This window comes from Hemibagrus wyckioides, linkage group LG03 (genome assembly GCF_019097595.1).
Source record: "Hemibagrus wyckioides isolate EC202008001 linkage group LG03, SWU_Hwy_1.0, whole genome shotgun sequence".
In the NCBI taxonomy this organism is placed as follows: domain Eukaryota; kingdom Metazoa; phylum Chordata; class Actinopteri; order Siluriformes; family Bagridae; genus Hemibagrus; species Hemibagrus wyckioides.
Window position 1 is genome coordinate 4,106,452 of NC_080712.1, and position 16,465 is coordinate 4,122,916.

Genomic DNA, 16,465 nt, shown 5'->3' on the forward strand with positions numbered 1-16,465 from the left:
ATCAGTGGCTCAGAAATACTTAAAATGGTGGCTGTAATGTAAGCCCCGCCCTCTCCGTAAAAAAAAAAAAAAAAGCTAATCACTACGTTTGTTAAAATGTGAGCAGAAGATACAGGTCAAATTTGTAGATTTGAATTTTTGTCTGATTTTGACAGCTAAAATTGCAAGAAAAATAATGCATTAAAGGACAAAAATAATTAATTTTAGACTCAAGTAATTGGTAAAATTATATAATGCTTAAAAATAAAAGTAAACAAAATCTCATTAATGTACAAAATGTTTTACAGATAAACCTAAAGTAAATAATTAAGTATTGTAATTACATAAGAAAAAAGTAAGCATGAAAGGATAAAAAGAAAACGAATAAAAAATAATAAATTTTATTTAGGCAGTACCTCTTTAAAAACAATTTTTAAAATATTAAAAAAAAAATTTAAACATGTAAATTTGTGTTTTGTAAAGCAGAAAAAATATGTTGCATTATATAAGAGAAAATAAGGCAAAAATGTTAAATATATATACTTTATTTATGTTTATAAAGTGTTTTCCACATTAAATTATAATAATATAGAATAAGATTAAAAACAAAGTTTCATATGTACAATTCTATGAAATTCTAGAAGATAAATAAAGGGTTACGGTAAGAAAAAGAAAAAATCATTGTCTTGTTGATTCATTTCTGGTCTGTGTCATCAGTTCCAGTTCGATTAGATTAGAACTCGGTCTTATATGACTGAGAACTACTTCTCAGGAGCGTAGCTAAGAAGCCCACAGAGTTGACAAGACTTCAGTAGAAGGAGTTTAATGAGATTTAGCAGCTTAAGTAATGCTATTTGAAAGCAGTAAGTAATGCTGCTTACTTTCCTCCATTAGGCTTCATGAGTCTGGTTTGTGGTCGAGTGGCGCCTCGGAGCATCAGCAGTATTTTTGCAAAGGTCTTCACTTATTTCTAAACTGTGGCTTTTTTGTGTCTCAGGAAGCTGCAAGCTGCCAACCTCAATGTGTAAGCAAATATGTCAGAGCAAACAGCTTTTTCACCACAAAGTCAAAACAAACCGGAGCTGATGCTAGGTGTGCAGATTTTCTCGACCCATAATTAATATTTTTTTTTATATATTTTTAAATTTATTGATGTTGTTCATTCATTGGCACTGACATCATTTAGGCATATTTTAAGTACATATAGACCTTACTAGGGCTAGTTAATAGCAGTATGGTTTACAAACTAAGGCTAGTAGTATGAAATATTTACTAAGGCAAGGTAGTAGTAGTATTAGCAGTAGTTAGGATTGCTTACTAAATGTAGTTAGTAGTAGTATGAACTACTTACTAAGTTTAGTTAGTAGCAGTATAAATTGCTTTCACAGGCTAGTTAATAGGAGTATGAATTGCTTACTAAGGCAAGGTAGTTGTAGTAGTACTAGTTGTATGGATTGCCTACTAAATCTAGTTAGTACTAAATTGGATTGCTTACTAAGGCTAGTTAGTAGTAATATGAATTACCTGCTAAGATTAGTTAGTAGCATTATGAATTGTGTACAAAGGTTAGTTAATAGGAGTATGAATTGTTTACTAAGGCAATGTAGTAGAAGTAATAGAAGTTGTGAGGATTGCTTATTATATCTAGTTAGTATTAGTATGAATTGCTTACCAAGGCCTGTTAGTAGTAGTATGACATGCTAAGGCTAGTTAGTAGTATGCACTACTTACTAAATCTAGTTAGAAGTAGAATGAATGGTTTACTAATGTTAGTTGTGTGATATTATGAATTGAACATGAAATATAATGGCACACAAATACCCACATGATTAATAGAGTATATTTGGAACTGAACACACTTACAATCTGTTTTTAATAAAAAGTTAACTATTCATTTGTCATCTAATTTGCTTCTTCTTCTTCTTCTTCTTCTTCTCCTTCTTCTTCTGTAAGTACTAATTCTGTCCATCACTGAAAACTACTCTTTGCAGAGATCTTTTCAGAACATGAGCACCCAGTTCCATAGGATCCCCAGAAATAGTGATGCCATCATAATTATTTGCACATTCAATGGACATGAGGCAATCAGTGTTAACTCTCCTCAGAGCAGGTTAGCCATGTGCAAGTTAATATGGTGACTTACATTCACTCAGCTCAAATAATCTATCTTGATGGTACAGACAGGCCATGTTTTACCCCAAACCCTGAAATCCTGCTTTGTGCTCTATCCTTCTGGAGTACCTCAGGGTTCCATGTTGGGACCTTTTCCTTATAGAATGTCACCTGATTTACACTTTTATTAGATCCTGATGGTTTCTAAACTTCAACAGAAAGTCATTTTGTTTATCTTTTTTAATCAACTGGGTTACTATTTTTATGTCTAACATCTTTTAGTTTGTACAATTAGCCAAGACTGGACCATTCCTTCCTTATAATCAGATTCAAGGCCTTGATGCTCACATACATGACCTTGTCTGGAACATCAACCCACCTACCTCAAAATCAACACTCTCCTTGAGGTTTATGTTCCTTCCCTCATCCTGCAAATCCTGGTGGAGCCTACTCAGGGAGGCATGAGGTCCCTTTCCAGAACCTTCCAGAACTGACTGTCCCTCAATGGTGGAAAGAACTTCTAACCTCAATCTAGACAGCAGAAGCCATCACTATCTTACAAAAAAAAACTTTATCTGAACATATTATTATTATTATCTGAACATATGCTAGCTTTTCTTTCTCTTTCTCTTTCTCAGCTAGTGTTCAATTAAACAACCTGAATGATAGCACTAAGGTATGGTATTTTCCTCTGTTTGATAGATCGCTTTGCTTGAATTTGGATAAAAGCATCTGCTAAATCAATAAACATATATGTTTTAATGGATCATTGGTACATTTTTTTGGGGGATCAGTCAGTCATGTTTAGTGCAAAATCCTGCAGCTTGACTCCTGTCAGGTGCTAAGAAGTGACATCATATTACCCTGGTTTTATCTTTCATTGGCTTCCGGGTGAGTTTAGGATTCGGTCTGAGGTTTTATTGTCTGTTTTTAAAGCTCTAAACCTAGACCGACCCTGTCTGACACGGCGGATATGGTTCGAAACCCTCAAGGTTAACGTCCTGCTCCTCCTCCGTCTTGGCTAACACAGGATCTAGGCTTGTTTTTGTGGTCAGTGTTCTAAAAGAATCTCAGACATACTTCAGTTATGTATTTCTTTTTCAAATCAGAGCTCAGTACAAACCTTTATTTACTAGAAGTGTCTGTGTGTATAAGTAAATCTGGATCTCTTATGTGTGTAGGAGTAATTGAAGAAAAAAAATCTGAATTGCTCTGTAAGTTGTTCTAATTCTAATATATAATTCAATTTCAATTTAATTTGTATAGCGCAATGGACAATGGACATTGTCTTAAAGCAGCTTTACAGAAGAATAGAAACATATTATAAAAATTATAAAGTTTAAAGTTACTGTTTATCCCTAACATTTATTCCTAATGATCAAGCCTGAGGTGATGGTGGTGAGGAAAAACTCCCTGAGATGATATGAGGAAGAAACCTTGAGAGGAACCAGGCTCAGAAGGGAACCTCATCCTCATTTTGGTGACACTGGACAGTAAATAATGTAAATGTAAACAATGTCCTCCATAGTTACTGTGAAGCTTAGAAGCACTTTGTGTCTCCTTTTGAGTGAAGGGTTTTAAAGATTTCATTATTGGCGCTGGCTATGGGCATCCAGACGTTTGGGTTACACATCATTGGGATTAATATCCCTGTGGTATCACTAAGTAGTAGCCCGTATTCCAGGCTAATAATTTTATTGCACCACAGAAACCTTAACTAAATACTGTGGCTGGAATAGCCACTTCTTATCACACAGAGCACAAGCAGCTGCAGCTCAGGCCTGGAGTATCGGAAAATTTATAGAGCAGAGCCATTATCCAAGCTAATCTGTTATCCAAGCTAATCCAATTCACGGATTCTGTACTTGCACTGATTTATAACGATGACTGATTTAGTGCCGGTGCAACCAAAGACAACTGATGACTTAAACATTCTGTTCGAAACTGTACTTTAAATCTGACCCAGGAAAGCTGCTGTGAAATGTGATCATTTAAAATACTGGCCTGCTCTGGCTAATCAACATAACGCTAGCAGATTAATAGTCCTCATACAGTAATTTGTAAAGGTGTCACATATGCTAATGGCTCAATAATCTTATTTTAAAGAACCGTTATTGTCTTTTCATAAACATTGCTACAATGCCAATCAGACTTATGTTGACTAGCCGGCTAACGAAATCGGAAAATATGGCTGCCTTTACATGAAAACATTATGAATATTTATGAATATGACTTTTGTAAGGTTAGCTGATGTTAGCCAACTGGCTAAAAATACATTAGCATAATGTATATGAATGACTTAGCCGCCTATACAGTAGATAGAACTTCTAGAGCTTAAAGTTGTGTGATTTAAAGTTTTCTTAGCCTGCTACATGGAATTGAAAAGCAGCTGATGAATCCTTGAAGGTGCGAGACAGAGGACGTTAGTGACATTCTAATTGCTAGAATATCTCGCTGTTATCTTGCAGGGCTATTAGCTAATGAATAGGCTACATTAGCACACAGTTATGGCCTATCCTCTTCTGGAAATGTGTTATTTCTTTATCTACTCACAATATAATCTACTGATTAGCATTCCCATAGAACTAATGAGCTTTCCTCCTAGCTATTTTTCTTGCTAGCATTTGGGATACAGGTGTAGTATAAACTGTTTTGAACAGGTTTGACCTAGCTTGACTTCAACTAATCTTTAGCATAGTGTGAAGCAGGTAGCATTTTTCTGGTTTAGAACTGATTTGTGGACTGTATTAGAAGAACGTTAAAGCTCATGTTTTGCACTTTTTACCTGAGAAAACCTTTTCAGTTGCCAAAGGAAAGAAAATGGCAGATGAAATTTGTGTAAAAGAGCGTGTTTGAAAATGTCTCAGCATGATCTGGTTTGTTTCTCTGTATCTTGGTAAAATTCAGCTCTGTGAACATAGATGTATGAGATGTATTCTCCAGAGCTTCAGTCTCATTATTAATCTCCAGAGGGTCAGATCTTTCTGATCTTCTACAATATTCTCCAGCGAGATGTTGAGGTTCAGAAGTGTCCTTAAATCTGAGTGTATTAGCGTAAAACTTTTTTTCTATTGGCTGTGATGAAAAATAGGAATTATACTGGAATAAAATGATTGAAATACATTATAGAATATAATAGAAAAGACAAGAAAAAATACCTAAAAGTAATGTACAAAAAATATGAATAAGTATTATGATAAATAAAATACCAGTAAAATGGCAGAAATAATTATTATTTTCATTTCTGTAGATCCTTTTTAATACAAGATTTACTAATATATTTACAAATACCTAAAATAAAAAAGGAAGAATAATAGATGAAATAATCATTAGATAGAAATAATCCATTTAGCAAAATTAAAGTAATAAAAAACTAAAAATTCAAATGAACAAATTGTCATCTATGTACAAAGTGTTTTACTGGTAAAGTTACAATAAATAAATAAATAAATAAATAAATAAATAAATAAATAAATATAAGAAATATTATAACAATAATATGATAATATTATTAATAATATAATATAATATAATATAATATAATATAATATAATATAATATAATATAATATAATATAATATAATATAATAATAATTATAATAATAATAATAAGTGATTAAATAAGTTCAGTGTGTTTTCACAGATCAAATAAAAACCAAATTAAATTATATATGAGAAAATAAGTATAAAGTATATAGTGTAAAGTATAAAGGAAATAATATTTTTTATGTTTATGAAGTGTTAAATTACATTAAAATAACATTTAAAAATGTTTAAGAATTATACATATTTATTAAATTATATATATAGTGCAGTCGCATTCGCAGTCGCATTTGCAGTTGCTGTCGCAGTCAGAACGAGAAAGGAAGTAATAAGGTGACCTTGTTTTCTCTTTGTTTGCTTTTCAGTCTCCAGTCCATTTCCTTTCATTTGTGTCGCTCTTCAGAGTTCCAGCTGCGTCGTTTCCTTCATTTGCACGCTTGAGTACATTTCGGATGGGAACGAGTTTCACACTCCTTCATCCCCCAGGTCGTCTGGCGACACCTCTCAGTGATGTCAGCACAGGATTAAATCGTGTCTGTTATGACATTGTTTTTCAAATATTTTGGTTGATATAATGAGTCACATAATCAGCCTCGTGATATTTTCAATGCTGATTTCAGAAATGGAAAAGTTTAGAGCTTCGCAAACCATTGCAGTAAACAGTGTGTCTATGGTTTAAGATTGGGATTGGGTAATTTAATGAGGAGTTGGATGAAATGCTGTGGAACTGGTGCAAGTTTTTTTTCTTTTCTCAGATGGAGGTCATAAGGAATTCCCTCGCTGAACTGAGCGATCCGGCGTAGGCTTATGAACTTGTGGATATTCGCAAAACCACTTGAAAATCTTGGCTTTACTTCCCTATTTGGCCTGCGTGTTGCTGACTCTCGGCCAGAGAAAAGACTTTGAGCCATGAAACAGGAATGTGTGTGTTTTTTTCCTTTCGTATCAGGAAATCCGAAACATCCTCTCGCTGTATTTTTGCAAAACCTCCACACACTGAGTCACAATTACAGTGGTGACCGTTGGATAAACTGACTCGTCTTATTATGGTGTTGCTTTGGGTTTTTATTGGTATCTTGACTTTCTTCCCTGTTGTGATTCACTTGATTGGATTGCGTTGGGTCAGATGGTCTAGTTTGTCAGACGGATATTGTGGTTTGTGTGTGATGATGTACCTGTGTGTCTTCATGAATCTCATAGACCAGTCATTAACCTCACTATCTAGTGGATGTGGCGTCCTGGTTCTTTAACCCCTGTACCTTGATACCTTATAACTACAAAGCCATTTTGCCGTTGAATAAAACACTGTTTTGGGTGCTGAGATAAACTTACTACTACCACCACCTTGATGTTCATTATTTTCTATTAACATCATGTCCTGAAGCATTTTATCCCTCGATATTTATAAAACTTCCTTTTAGCACTTACGCTAGAGCAGCTGTAAACTGTCTTTCCCTGACCAGCCTCTTATCAATTCATCACAAATTGTAAAGTGTTCTGTCCTGAAGGGACTGGAGACTCCTTTCAAAACTTTCTGAGCTGAAATTTCACCATATCAATGAGCTTCTATGTTAAATAACACACTTGCCACATGCTTAATGAATGATCTGTTACTATAGAAACGCTAACTCAAAAGAACGAATATAAACCTGTGATTTGTAACTGCACTAATATTAAAGAAATTTAACCGACAAGCACAAGGTGTTGGTTTTAAATGGAAAAAGTAAAGCAGAAAGATTTGGGAAAGATATTCTGACTGAAACGTGTCAGCCAATAAGAAGCATTCTGGGGCGGGGCTTCAGAGAAACTGTAAAACTGCACACAGGCTGCATGATTGACACCTAAATCTGAAAAAAATGTTATTCTGATGCTGTTAGATTTGGCTTTTTGGCTGCACCAAATAATTTTTCTACAATTCCTGCACTGATTCAGAAATTTCCGTCATTAAAACATTTAAATCCTGATTTGTAAATGTAATCCTCAGATAGGAAGCAAAAGATCAGTGTCAAGCCAGGCAACAGTGTAGAATTTTATTATTTTTATTTTATTATTGTTTATTATTATGAATCATGTGTTGTGTTTGTCCAAAGTCTAACAGCATTCCACAGTTTGGGAATTCTCACTGTAATGTGACCTCTATGGACAATTTGACTGTCTGTTGAATATCCCTATTGATAAATGATTGTAAAATCTATCTATCTATCTATCTATCTATCTATCTATCTATCTATCTATCTATCTATCTATCTGTCTATCTGTCTATCTGTCTATCTATCTATGTATGTTAATTTTTTTGTGCTTTCTTATTTTATTAGCTATTTATTGTCAGTCTGCAGTGATGGCGGCTCTTTCTCAGCTGACCTCAGAACAATTCAGAGGGATGCTTTCAGTTTGTCCCCAGACTTTGGCTGTGTCTCAAACATCTTTTGACCTAGTTCACTATTCAGGGCACTGATCCGGGAGTTGCTGTTTTAAGATCTCTGTCTCTCTCTCTCTCTCTCTCTCTCTCTCTCTCATTTGCAAAATCATCCTAGTGCACTGGAATGTTTGCTCCCTAAAAATCCCACAATGCACCACAAAACCCAGTGTCAGTGTAGAGAGTCAGTGTGGAGAGTGTGGTGGAGAGTCAGTGTAAAGAGTCAGTGTAGAACCAGTGAGGTGGAGAGTCAGTGTAGAGTCAGCGAGGTGTAGAGTCAGTGTAGAGAGTCAAAGTAGAGAGTCAGTGTGGAGATTGAGGTGGAGTGTAAGTGTCAAGAGTCAGTGGAGAGTTATAGTAGAGAGTCAGTGGGGGGAGGAAGTGTGGAGAGGCAGGTGGAGAGTCAGTATGGAGAGTCAGTGTAGAGAGTCAGTGTAAAGAGTCAGCAAGGTGGAGAGTCAGTGTAGAGTCAGTATGGATAGTCAGTGTAAAGAGTCAGTATAGTGTCAATATGGAAAGTCTGTGTGGAGAGTGAGGTGAAGAGTCAGTGTGGAGAGTCGGTGGAGAGAGCAAGGTGGTGAGTCAGTATGGAGAATCAATGTGTAAAGTCAGTGTGGAGAGTCAGTGTAGAGTCAGAGAAGGGAAGAATCAGTGTAGAGAGTCAGGACAGAGAGTCAGTGAGGTGGAGAGTCAGTTTAGAGAGTCAGAGTAGAGAGTCACAATGTGGAGAGTCAGTGTAGAGTCAGCTCGGTGTAGAGTCAATGTAGAGTCAGCTCGGTGTAGAGTCAGTGTAGAGTCAGTGAGGTGTGGAGTCAGTGTAGAGTCAGTGAGGTGTAGAGTCAGTGTAGAGTCAGCGAGGTGGGTGGCTGCAGTAATTTTTTGGTTTCTCTGCCGGAGTGTTTTTATTCCCTGTGTGTTTTTGCGACACTGTCTGAATCCCCACCTCTGAACCCCTCATTAACTCCAGCACACTGAATCATGGAGGATTGTTTTCCCAGATTAAACACGGATGATGTGGAATCACAAAGAACAAGTGAAACCAGTCATTAGAGAGCAGAGTGCACTTCAGACTGAGCTTCTCAAACTCACCCACCTGAACCTGTCATAACAAGGGTTTAATGTGATGTAGACACAAACCATGGAGAGGATTGGTTTCATCGTGTCGCTGTGTGACTCCACCCTGACCGGAACTTTCTGATTCTAGGAAATATTTTTGTCCCCTCGGTGCTAATAAAGCAACAATGAGAGCCGTTTATGGTTGAGACTCTTCAGGCTCCGAGCCCGTCCTCCCGTTCCTGCTCTATTTATGACATAATGGATGAGTAAAAATAGTGCATTGTACTGAGACATTTCTGGTGTTACGCGACCTCCAAGTTTGGAGACACGGTGACATGTGGAGGTGTTCACATAGCTGGCACACACACACACACACACACACATCACCGTTTCACACGCTCCCTATTGTTTCACGTAGGAAACCGACTGGCACGTTATCTCCAGCATCGGCACAAACAAAAGGCACGGACGAGGCCGAGCACAATGGGCTTGTTCAGACGGTTCGGTGGGATTTGAGCTCCCTGAGCACAGACGAGCGAGCTTAACGTGGGACCGTTTCCTACAACGACTCATTTCTTCCTTCTGACACCATTCTACAGAGAGCCATGAAATGATTCAGTGGTCCTGGGGTTCCGCTGAGACTGAAATAAATCCACAAGGAGGACTTATGCGCCGTCTGCTCTGTTGGGTTCTGTTGCTGCTAATGATGACGTGATTGACATTTTATGCTCTATCACAAACTGTCAGCTCCAGAAGTTTTGGCACCCTTAGTAAAGTGAAGCATTTTTGTATTAATTAAATACAAATTCATTTAATCAAATGAATGAGTGAAAAAGCAGAATTTTAGAATTGGATCTTGACAAAAATGTCATTTCCTCCTGCTTTTCACGTGTCCATGTAGATGATTGAGCGTCTTCGTCCTGTCTCTCTCCACAGTGGAGGTTAATATGAAGTTCATATGAAAGTAGACACTCAGGACTTCAAGGATTTGTTGTGTTTCAGAAGGTTTTCTGTTTTTCTCTAGACTACTAGGGGTGATAGATTCATAGAAAAATTCCAGGTTTGATTTTCCTACAGAAATGTTTATATCTTTTGAGAAAATGTTGATATTAAATAATATTAAGCTCTCTGAGACGCTCCGAGTGTTTGTTCATCTAAAAAGCAGCTCAGATTTGAGTAAAATTCTGTGTAAGGTTTTCCAACAGAGGGAAAAACACACGTCTGATACACACTGACTCGTTTTAGATCAGACTCACAGCCTGAACATCATTCGTTCATTATTCATCTGATTGAAAATGTCCCTGTAAGTCAGTTTCCATTCCACCCATGCAATGGAACACCAGTGTACTGGTAAAAAAAAAAAAAAAAAGGGTTAAGGTCATCAGAGCAACGTCTGAACATCTTCAGTGCGTCAATAAGTCTGAGTGAAAAATCTGACCCTATGGAGAACGTGCTCTAATGCAAACCAAAGCTATTTTCCACTCTTTCTTTGAAAATTTTGTTCTCATGTGGAAAACCAGATTGATGCAACACTGTAATCCCCAGACCTCATCTAAAGAATGCAGAGAATTTATTTTGCATAATAATAACCTTGTGCTGTAATCCGGGGTCATGGCGCTCTCGACTCATTAGCTTTTGCATTTTTGTTTCTTTATCGCTGGTGATGATCTGTCATGGCGCACGTCCTGGAGTCTCCCAGACAGCCGTATCGCTTTCCATCGTGATCTCTGCACGCCTCATGCCGCCTGCATATGTTTTCACACCCTGCCAAAACCCTGTTCCTCGGAGACTCCGGGCATTTCAACACACAGACGCTTGTTTTTATCTCTGTACGCTGACCTGCAGTGTCGGTTCACGCTGAGGCCCACGGCAGCAGCAGAGCGATGACACTTCAGTCTATTAGGCAGTGATTTACAGTGTGTGGTGGAATGTTATGGATGAGCAGAGCCGCTTCTCTTTCTGGATCATACGGTTTTTATTTGTAACGTATAGAGATGGAGTTGGACAGATGCACTGGATGATTGTTTTTGAGATTTCTAGCTGCTTATTATGGTGATTATCTGGGCTAATTTTATTTTCTGATTTAATAATTGAATCAACTATACATAATATTCCCTTTTCAAAATATCTGTTGATGTTTACTCTATGAGTGTACTATAATAATAATAATAATAATAATAATAATAATAATAATAATAATTATTATTATTATTATTATTATTATTATTATTATTATTTTATTTTTTTTATTATGACCAGATCTGTCAACATTTATGCATTATCTGGTCATCAGTTTAACAATTAATTGTATTATTATTATCATTATTATTATTATTATTATTATTATTATTATTATTATTAATATCATTCTTATTATTATGATTAATGACAGCTCAAATATACACAAAAAGATTTTTTTTACCATTTATTTTTTCTTTACAATAAATTGGGCCATACAGACCATATTATTGTAATGTGGAATAATTTGCTTTACTATAATGACTTTCTGGAAGCTCCGCCCCCTCCTCCCGTCTTCCTCTTGCTTTCTGTTACGTTAAATTTTGAACGTGAAATAAAATCGGTCAGTGTTTGTTCAGCTCAGGAAACATGAGATACGTATAGAGCTGGATATGGAGTGGATGTATTGCTTACCGAAAATGGTCAAACAGAGAAAAAAAAACATTTTTACCTAAAATGATGAAAGAGGCCTACGATGAGATGAAACACTGAAAATATTATGTCTAAAAATACTATTTTATTTTTGTTCTTTCTTGTTCAGACACGTTGTGAAAAAATGTCAGTCGTGGACATTAGACGTGTGTTTTGTAAAAGATTATAGACTAGCAATGTCAGGATACATGATTTTTTTCTTCACTGGAACTGATACTGATACTGAAACCGTGAGCATCAGCCAATATGCCAATTCTTTTTTTTCTTTTTTTTTTTCTTTTTTTAAATGACACACTTTAAAAAAATACTAAAATATGTAGCTAAAATCATGACTTACACACAAAATATGTATTAAATATAATAAAGTATGATAGAATTTAATTCCAATCCTAAAAACAAAATAAATTTTAAAAAATCTAAAATTGTCTATTTATTTGTAAACATTTCTCAAAAAAGAAAATGTAATTTAATAAATAAATAAAAAAATCCAATATCAGTCTTTTCCAATATTTAGGGGATCAAATCAAATTTATTTATTTATTTATAGTTTTATATAAAAATCTAAAAGTGTCTATTTATTTGTAAAAAAATAATGTACTTAAAATTTATTTAAATTTCCAATATTCAGGGGATCAATTATTTATTTATTTATTTATTTATTTATTTATTTATTTATTTATTTATTTGCTTATTTTTATTTATTTATTTATTTATTTATTTATTTATTTATCTGTCAATGAGCTCCACCTGACCTGCCATCTCTAATCATAATAAAACGCTACTGTTACCGGAAGACTCTCTATCTCACGATCCTAGCTGAATGTCCTATTAGTGTTGCCGTAGTTACGGCTCCGGTCCTGATCTTAATCCCTCTGTCAGGTCTGGACAATCTCTCCTGTATGTGTACAGATATTTTCACAAAGAAGCCATTGTACACTAAAGGCCCTGAATCACTACAGACGTTGCATGTGTGTGTAGTTAGCAATGTTCTTCTCCATGATGGGCAAAGACACCGGAGCAGCTAATATCCCAGATAATGAGATTAAAACCTTCAGATTAAAACTGCTAGGCTGATGTGCTCAGGAGATATCCGCCAAGCTAACGCTCAGGTTCCTTCCTGTAATGTTCCTGGAACAGCTGTGAGAGAACTTTTATGAAAACACAAGTAGTCCAATGCAGTAAAAGAAAAGATAACATCTGTAATAGCAGATTATTTTTAACATTGTGTATCATGTTAATCAATATTAGCTTTGTATGTGTGTGTGTGTGTGTGTGTGTGTGTGTTTGTATGTATGTGTTTGTGTGTGAATAATTCACAACATTCACCATCCAGCAAACCATCCATCATTTTTATTTGCTGATAAATTACACCACATTAGATCAATAGATTTCGAACAGCACAAATTGAATGATGATGATGAAGGTGATCCAAATCCAAGACTCCAAGACGTTTGTTTTGTTTCTCGATGTTTCAAGTTTGCGCTGGTGTGTAGGGGAGATTTTATTTCAGCTTCAGTGTGTATGTGTGTGTGTGTGTAGGATTTATTGGCTTATTCCTCCATCTTTATCATCGGTCCATAAATCAGAACTGACATTTCTGTGCTGTGATGGTTTTCGCTCTCTGTAACCAGTATGAAACTTGTCTTTGATGGTTTTCGTTCTGGGATCGTTTGCTGTGGTCTGAATCCGAGTGCCGATGTTCCCGGCGTCCTTTGGCAGCGTTGGTTTGGTTTCAGTTTCACTGGATTGTAACTCACTCAAACTGAACCAATGTTTTTATTTATTTATTTATTTATTTATTCATTCATTCATTGTCGCATTAAGGCTCCTTACTCCTTACACAAAATTCCCCTCCTCTTATTCTATACATAAGTTGTGAAAACTAATGATGTCATCATCAGGCTAAAACTGATAACTTTACTTCCTGACCAAATGCGGACCAGAGTTCCGAACAACAGAACTAGAGGAAGTCTCAGGTCCTGCACCATGGTGCACTTCCTGGTCCAGCTGTCACGTCTAAACCACTGGTGTGAAAGCCTCTTAAAAACGAGCCACTTTAACTGGAGATGGATGACGTCCAGCTCTGAATCTGTTACTGTGTTGTTTCTGTTCTGGCTTCAGTAGAAGTACTCAGATTTTACGAGGCTTAAATTTGGGACAGTATGCATTAAAACCTGAGTTCAAGTGTGTGTGTGTGTGTGTTTGTGTGTGTTTGTGTGTGTGTGTGTTTGTGTGTGTGTATTAGGAGCTGTCAGAGCCAGATCTGGAGGAACAGTTGCGTTCTGCAGGCAGCGTGGACGAGCTGATGAGGCTCCTCTACCCCAGTTACTGGAACATCTTAAAGTGCCACTCCAAGCGTACCATCAACCCTCGCTTCTCTCACCGAGACCCTGACCCACGCACAGAGGAGCTCTCCTTCGCTGCCGCCTACTTCAACCTCGATATATTTAAAAGTAAGCATCTGTTCATATCAGTAGTTGGTTTGTTCAGCAAAGTTACATGTCAAGTCCTGGAGTATTTTATCTCTCTTGGAGCAGTTTACCGTTACAGTGGTTTTACAATTACAATGCTATAAAAAAAATTTTATTATTTAAAATGTTTTTTTTATTTATTTATTTATTTATTTATTTATTTATTTATTTATTTATATAATTAAAATAATTAACTAATTGTTTTTATAAATTATTTTTATTTTATATATATGTTTTATATATTTTCTAATATTTATTTTTTTGTATATAATTACTTAATATTATTTCCTTAAAAAAAATTATTTTTATATGCATATTTATTATATATAGTTTTTCTTTGAATCTTTTAAAAAGTTCCTGTTCCTATTCCCACTCACGTTACAGCAGCTCTAAACACTCGAAAAAGTGTTCTTGCTCATTTATTTCCTGTTTTTTTTCCGTCTTCCTGTCTGATTGTCTCCTGGTGCAACAGGTATTGAGGCAGAGTGGAGAAAGACCCTGTGTATGCCGCGTGAGGTGTGTTTAGATGTGGGGAAAGAGTTTGGGGCGGCGACAAACACCTTCTATAAACCCCCCTGCGTGTCTGTCTACAGATGTGGAGGCTGCTGCAACAGCGAGGAGCTGCAGTGCATGAACATCAGCACCTCCTTCATCAGCAAAACTGTGAGTCTCAGCACGATGGGTGTGTGTGTGTGTGTGTGTGTGTGTGTGAGACAGATAGGCAGACAGCACATAGATAGATAGATAGACAGGCAGCAGACAGAGAGGAAAATAGATAGATAGATAGATAGATAGATAGATAGATAGATAGATAGATAGATAGATAGATAGATAGATAGATAGATAGTCATACAGACAGACAGACAGACCCTTTTATACAAATCATCAAGCAAATCAAGGCCAAAATTCTTTAATAAGTTAAAGTGTGTTTTTCTCTTTAAAGGAATGTGGTGTAATGTTCTTGTGTTTTTAGAAATATATTTGATTTGAGGAATAAAACGAGCTGCTGGAGTTCCTTTTGTTTTAAGGTTAATGCTGAGGTTTGAGTTAAATGCATGAAATAGCTGTTAATCATGTAGTTTAGTGTGTGTGTGTGTGTGTCTGTGTGTGTGTGTGTGTGTGTGTGTGTGTGTGTGAGAGAGAGAGAGAGAGAGAGAGAGAGAGAGAGTGAAACAGATTTGAAATCAGACCTCATTTCAGTAGGATGAAATTCCTCTCCTGCTTCGAAGCATCTTGCATATATCTGAAGAGTGTGTGTGCATGTGTGTGTGTGTGTGTGTGTAGCTTAAGTCTCTAGACCCTCTGTAAAGTGGTGTCCCTAAAGATAGGGTATTGAGTCATATACAGTATGTCCACATTGTGCACTTAAGTAAGTTTATCTCCGTGTGTGTGTGTGTCTGTGTGTGTGTGTCTGTGTGTGTGTGTGTCTGTGTGTGTGTGTGTGTGTATAGAGCTTTAGTCTCTGGACCCTCTATAAAGCGGCGTCCCCAAAGGTAGTCTATTGTGTCATATGTCCTCACTGGGCACTCAAGTAGGTTTGTGTGTCTTGGTGTGTGTTTGTGTGTGTGTGTGTGTGTGTCTGTGTCTGTGTTTGTGTGTGTGTGTGTGTCTGTGTAGCTCAAATCTTTAGACCCTCTATAAAGTGGTGTCCCCAAATGTTGGATATTTATTCATATTTCCTCACTGTGCACTTTAGTAGGTTGACCTGTGTGTGTGTGTGTGTTTGTGTGTGTGTGTGTGTGTGTGTGCATTCAGTGTGTGTGTGAGTTCAGAACAAACCACCAGACAGCTGATTTCTGGATCATTGACGTGTTTGACGTAGGTTGAAACTGCTGTAGTGCTTGGTGATTAGTGAGGGTTGATGTCGAGGCGTCTCAGCTCCTTCGCTTTCTTCCTCACTGGTCAGGGTTTGAGTGTTTGGGTGTTTAGGGGGTGACCTGACCTCAGGGGGCAGTGTAGATTAACTTCTATCATTTAAAGAAATGTTCCATGGGTGAGAACCAGACCGCTCTCTGCTACCCAGAATATTAATTGGTCTCTAATCTAGATCTGTTCTTTAGAGATGAAAGATTTCAAATATTTTTCTTTCATCTGAAATTACATAATCCACGTACAAATCCCTTTTCGTAAATTTCCATAATTTCTTTTACATAAGTTTACACACTCATCATGATTAGCTAGCTTTTTAAAATCCATTTATATTTATTTATTTATAAAT

General features: G+C 36.4%; 1 protein-coding gene across 1 annotated transcript in view; it reads left to right on the forward strand.

Annotated features, from left to right (window-relative positions):
* The window catches only part of vegfc (vascular endothelial growth factor c), a 57,883-nt gene that overhangs the window by 11,714 nt on the left and 29,704 nt on the right, over window positions 1-16,465 (forward strand). The window contains exons 2-3 of the mRNA XM_058386620.1: window positions 14,022-14,229; window positions 14,720-14,910. Coding sequence (XP_058242603.1) covers window positions 14,022-14,229; window positions 14,720-14,910 — 399 coding nt within the window. The remainder of the gene's footprint in view (window positions 1-14,021; window positions 14,230-14,719; window positions 14,911-16,465) is intronic.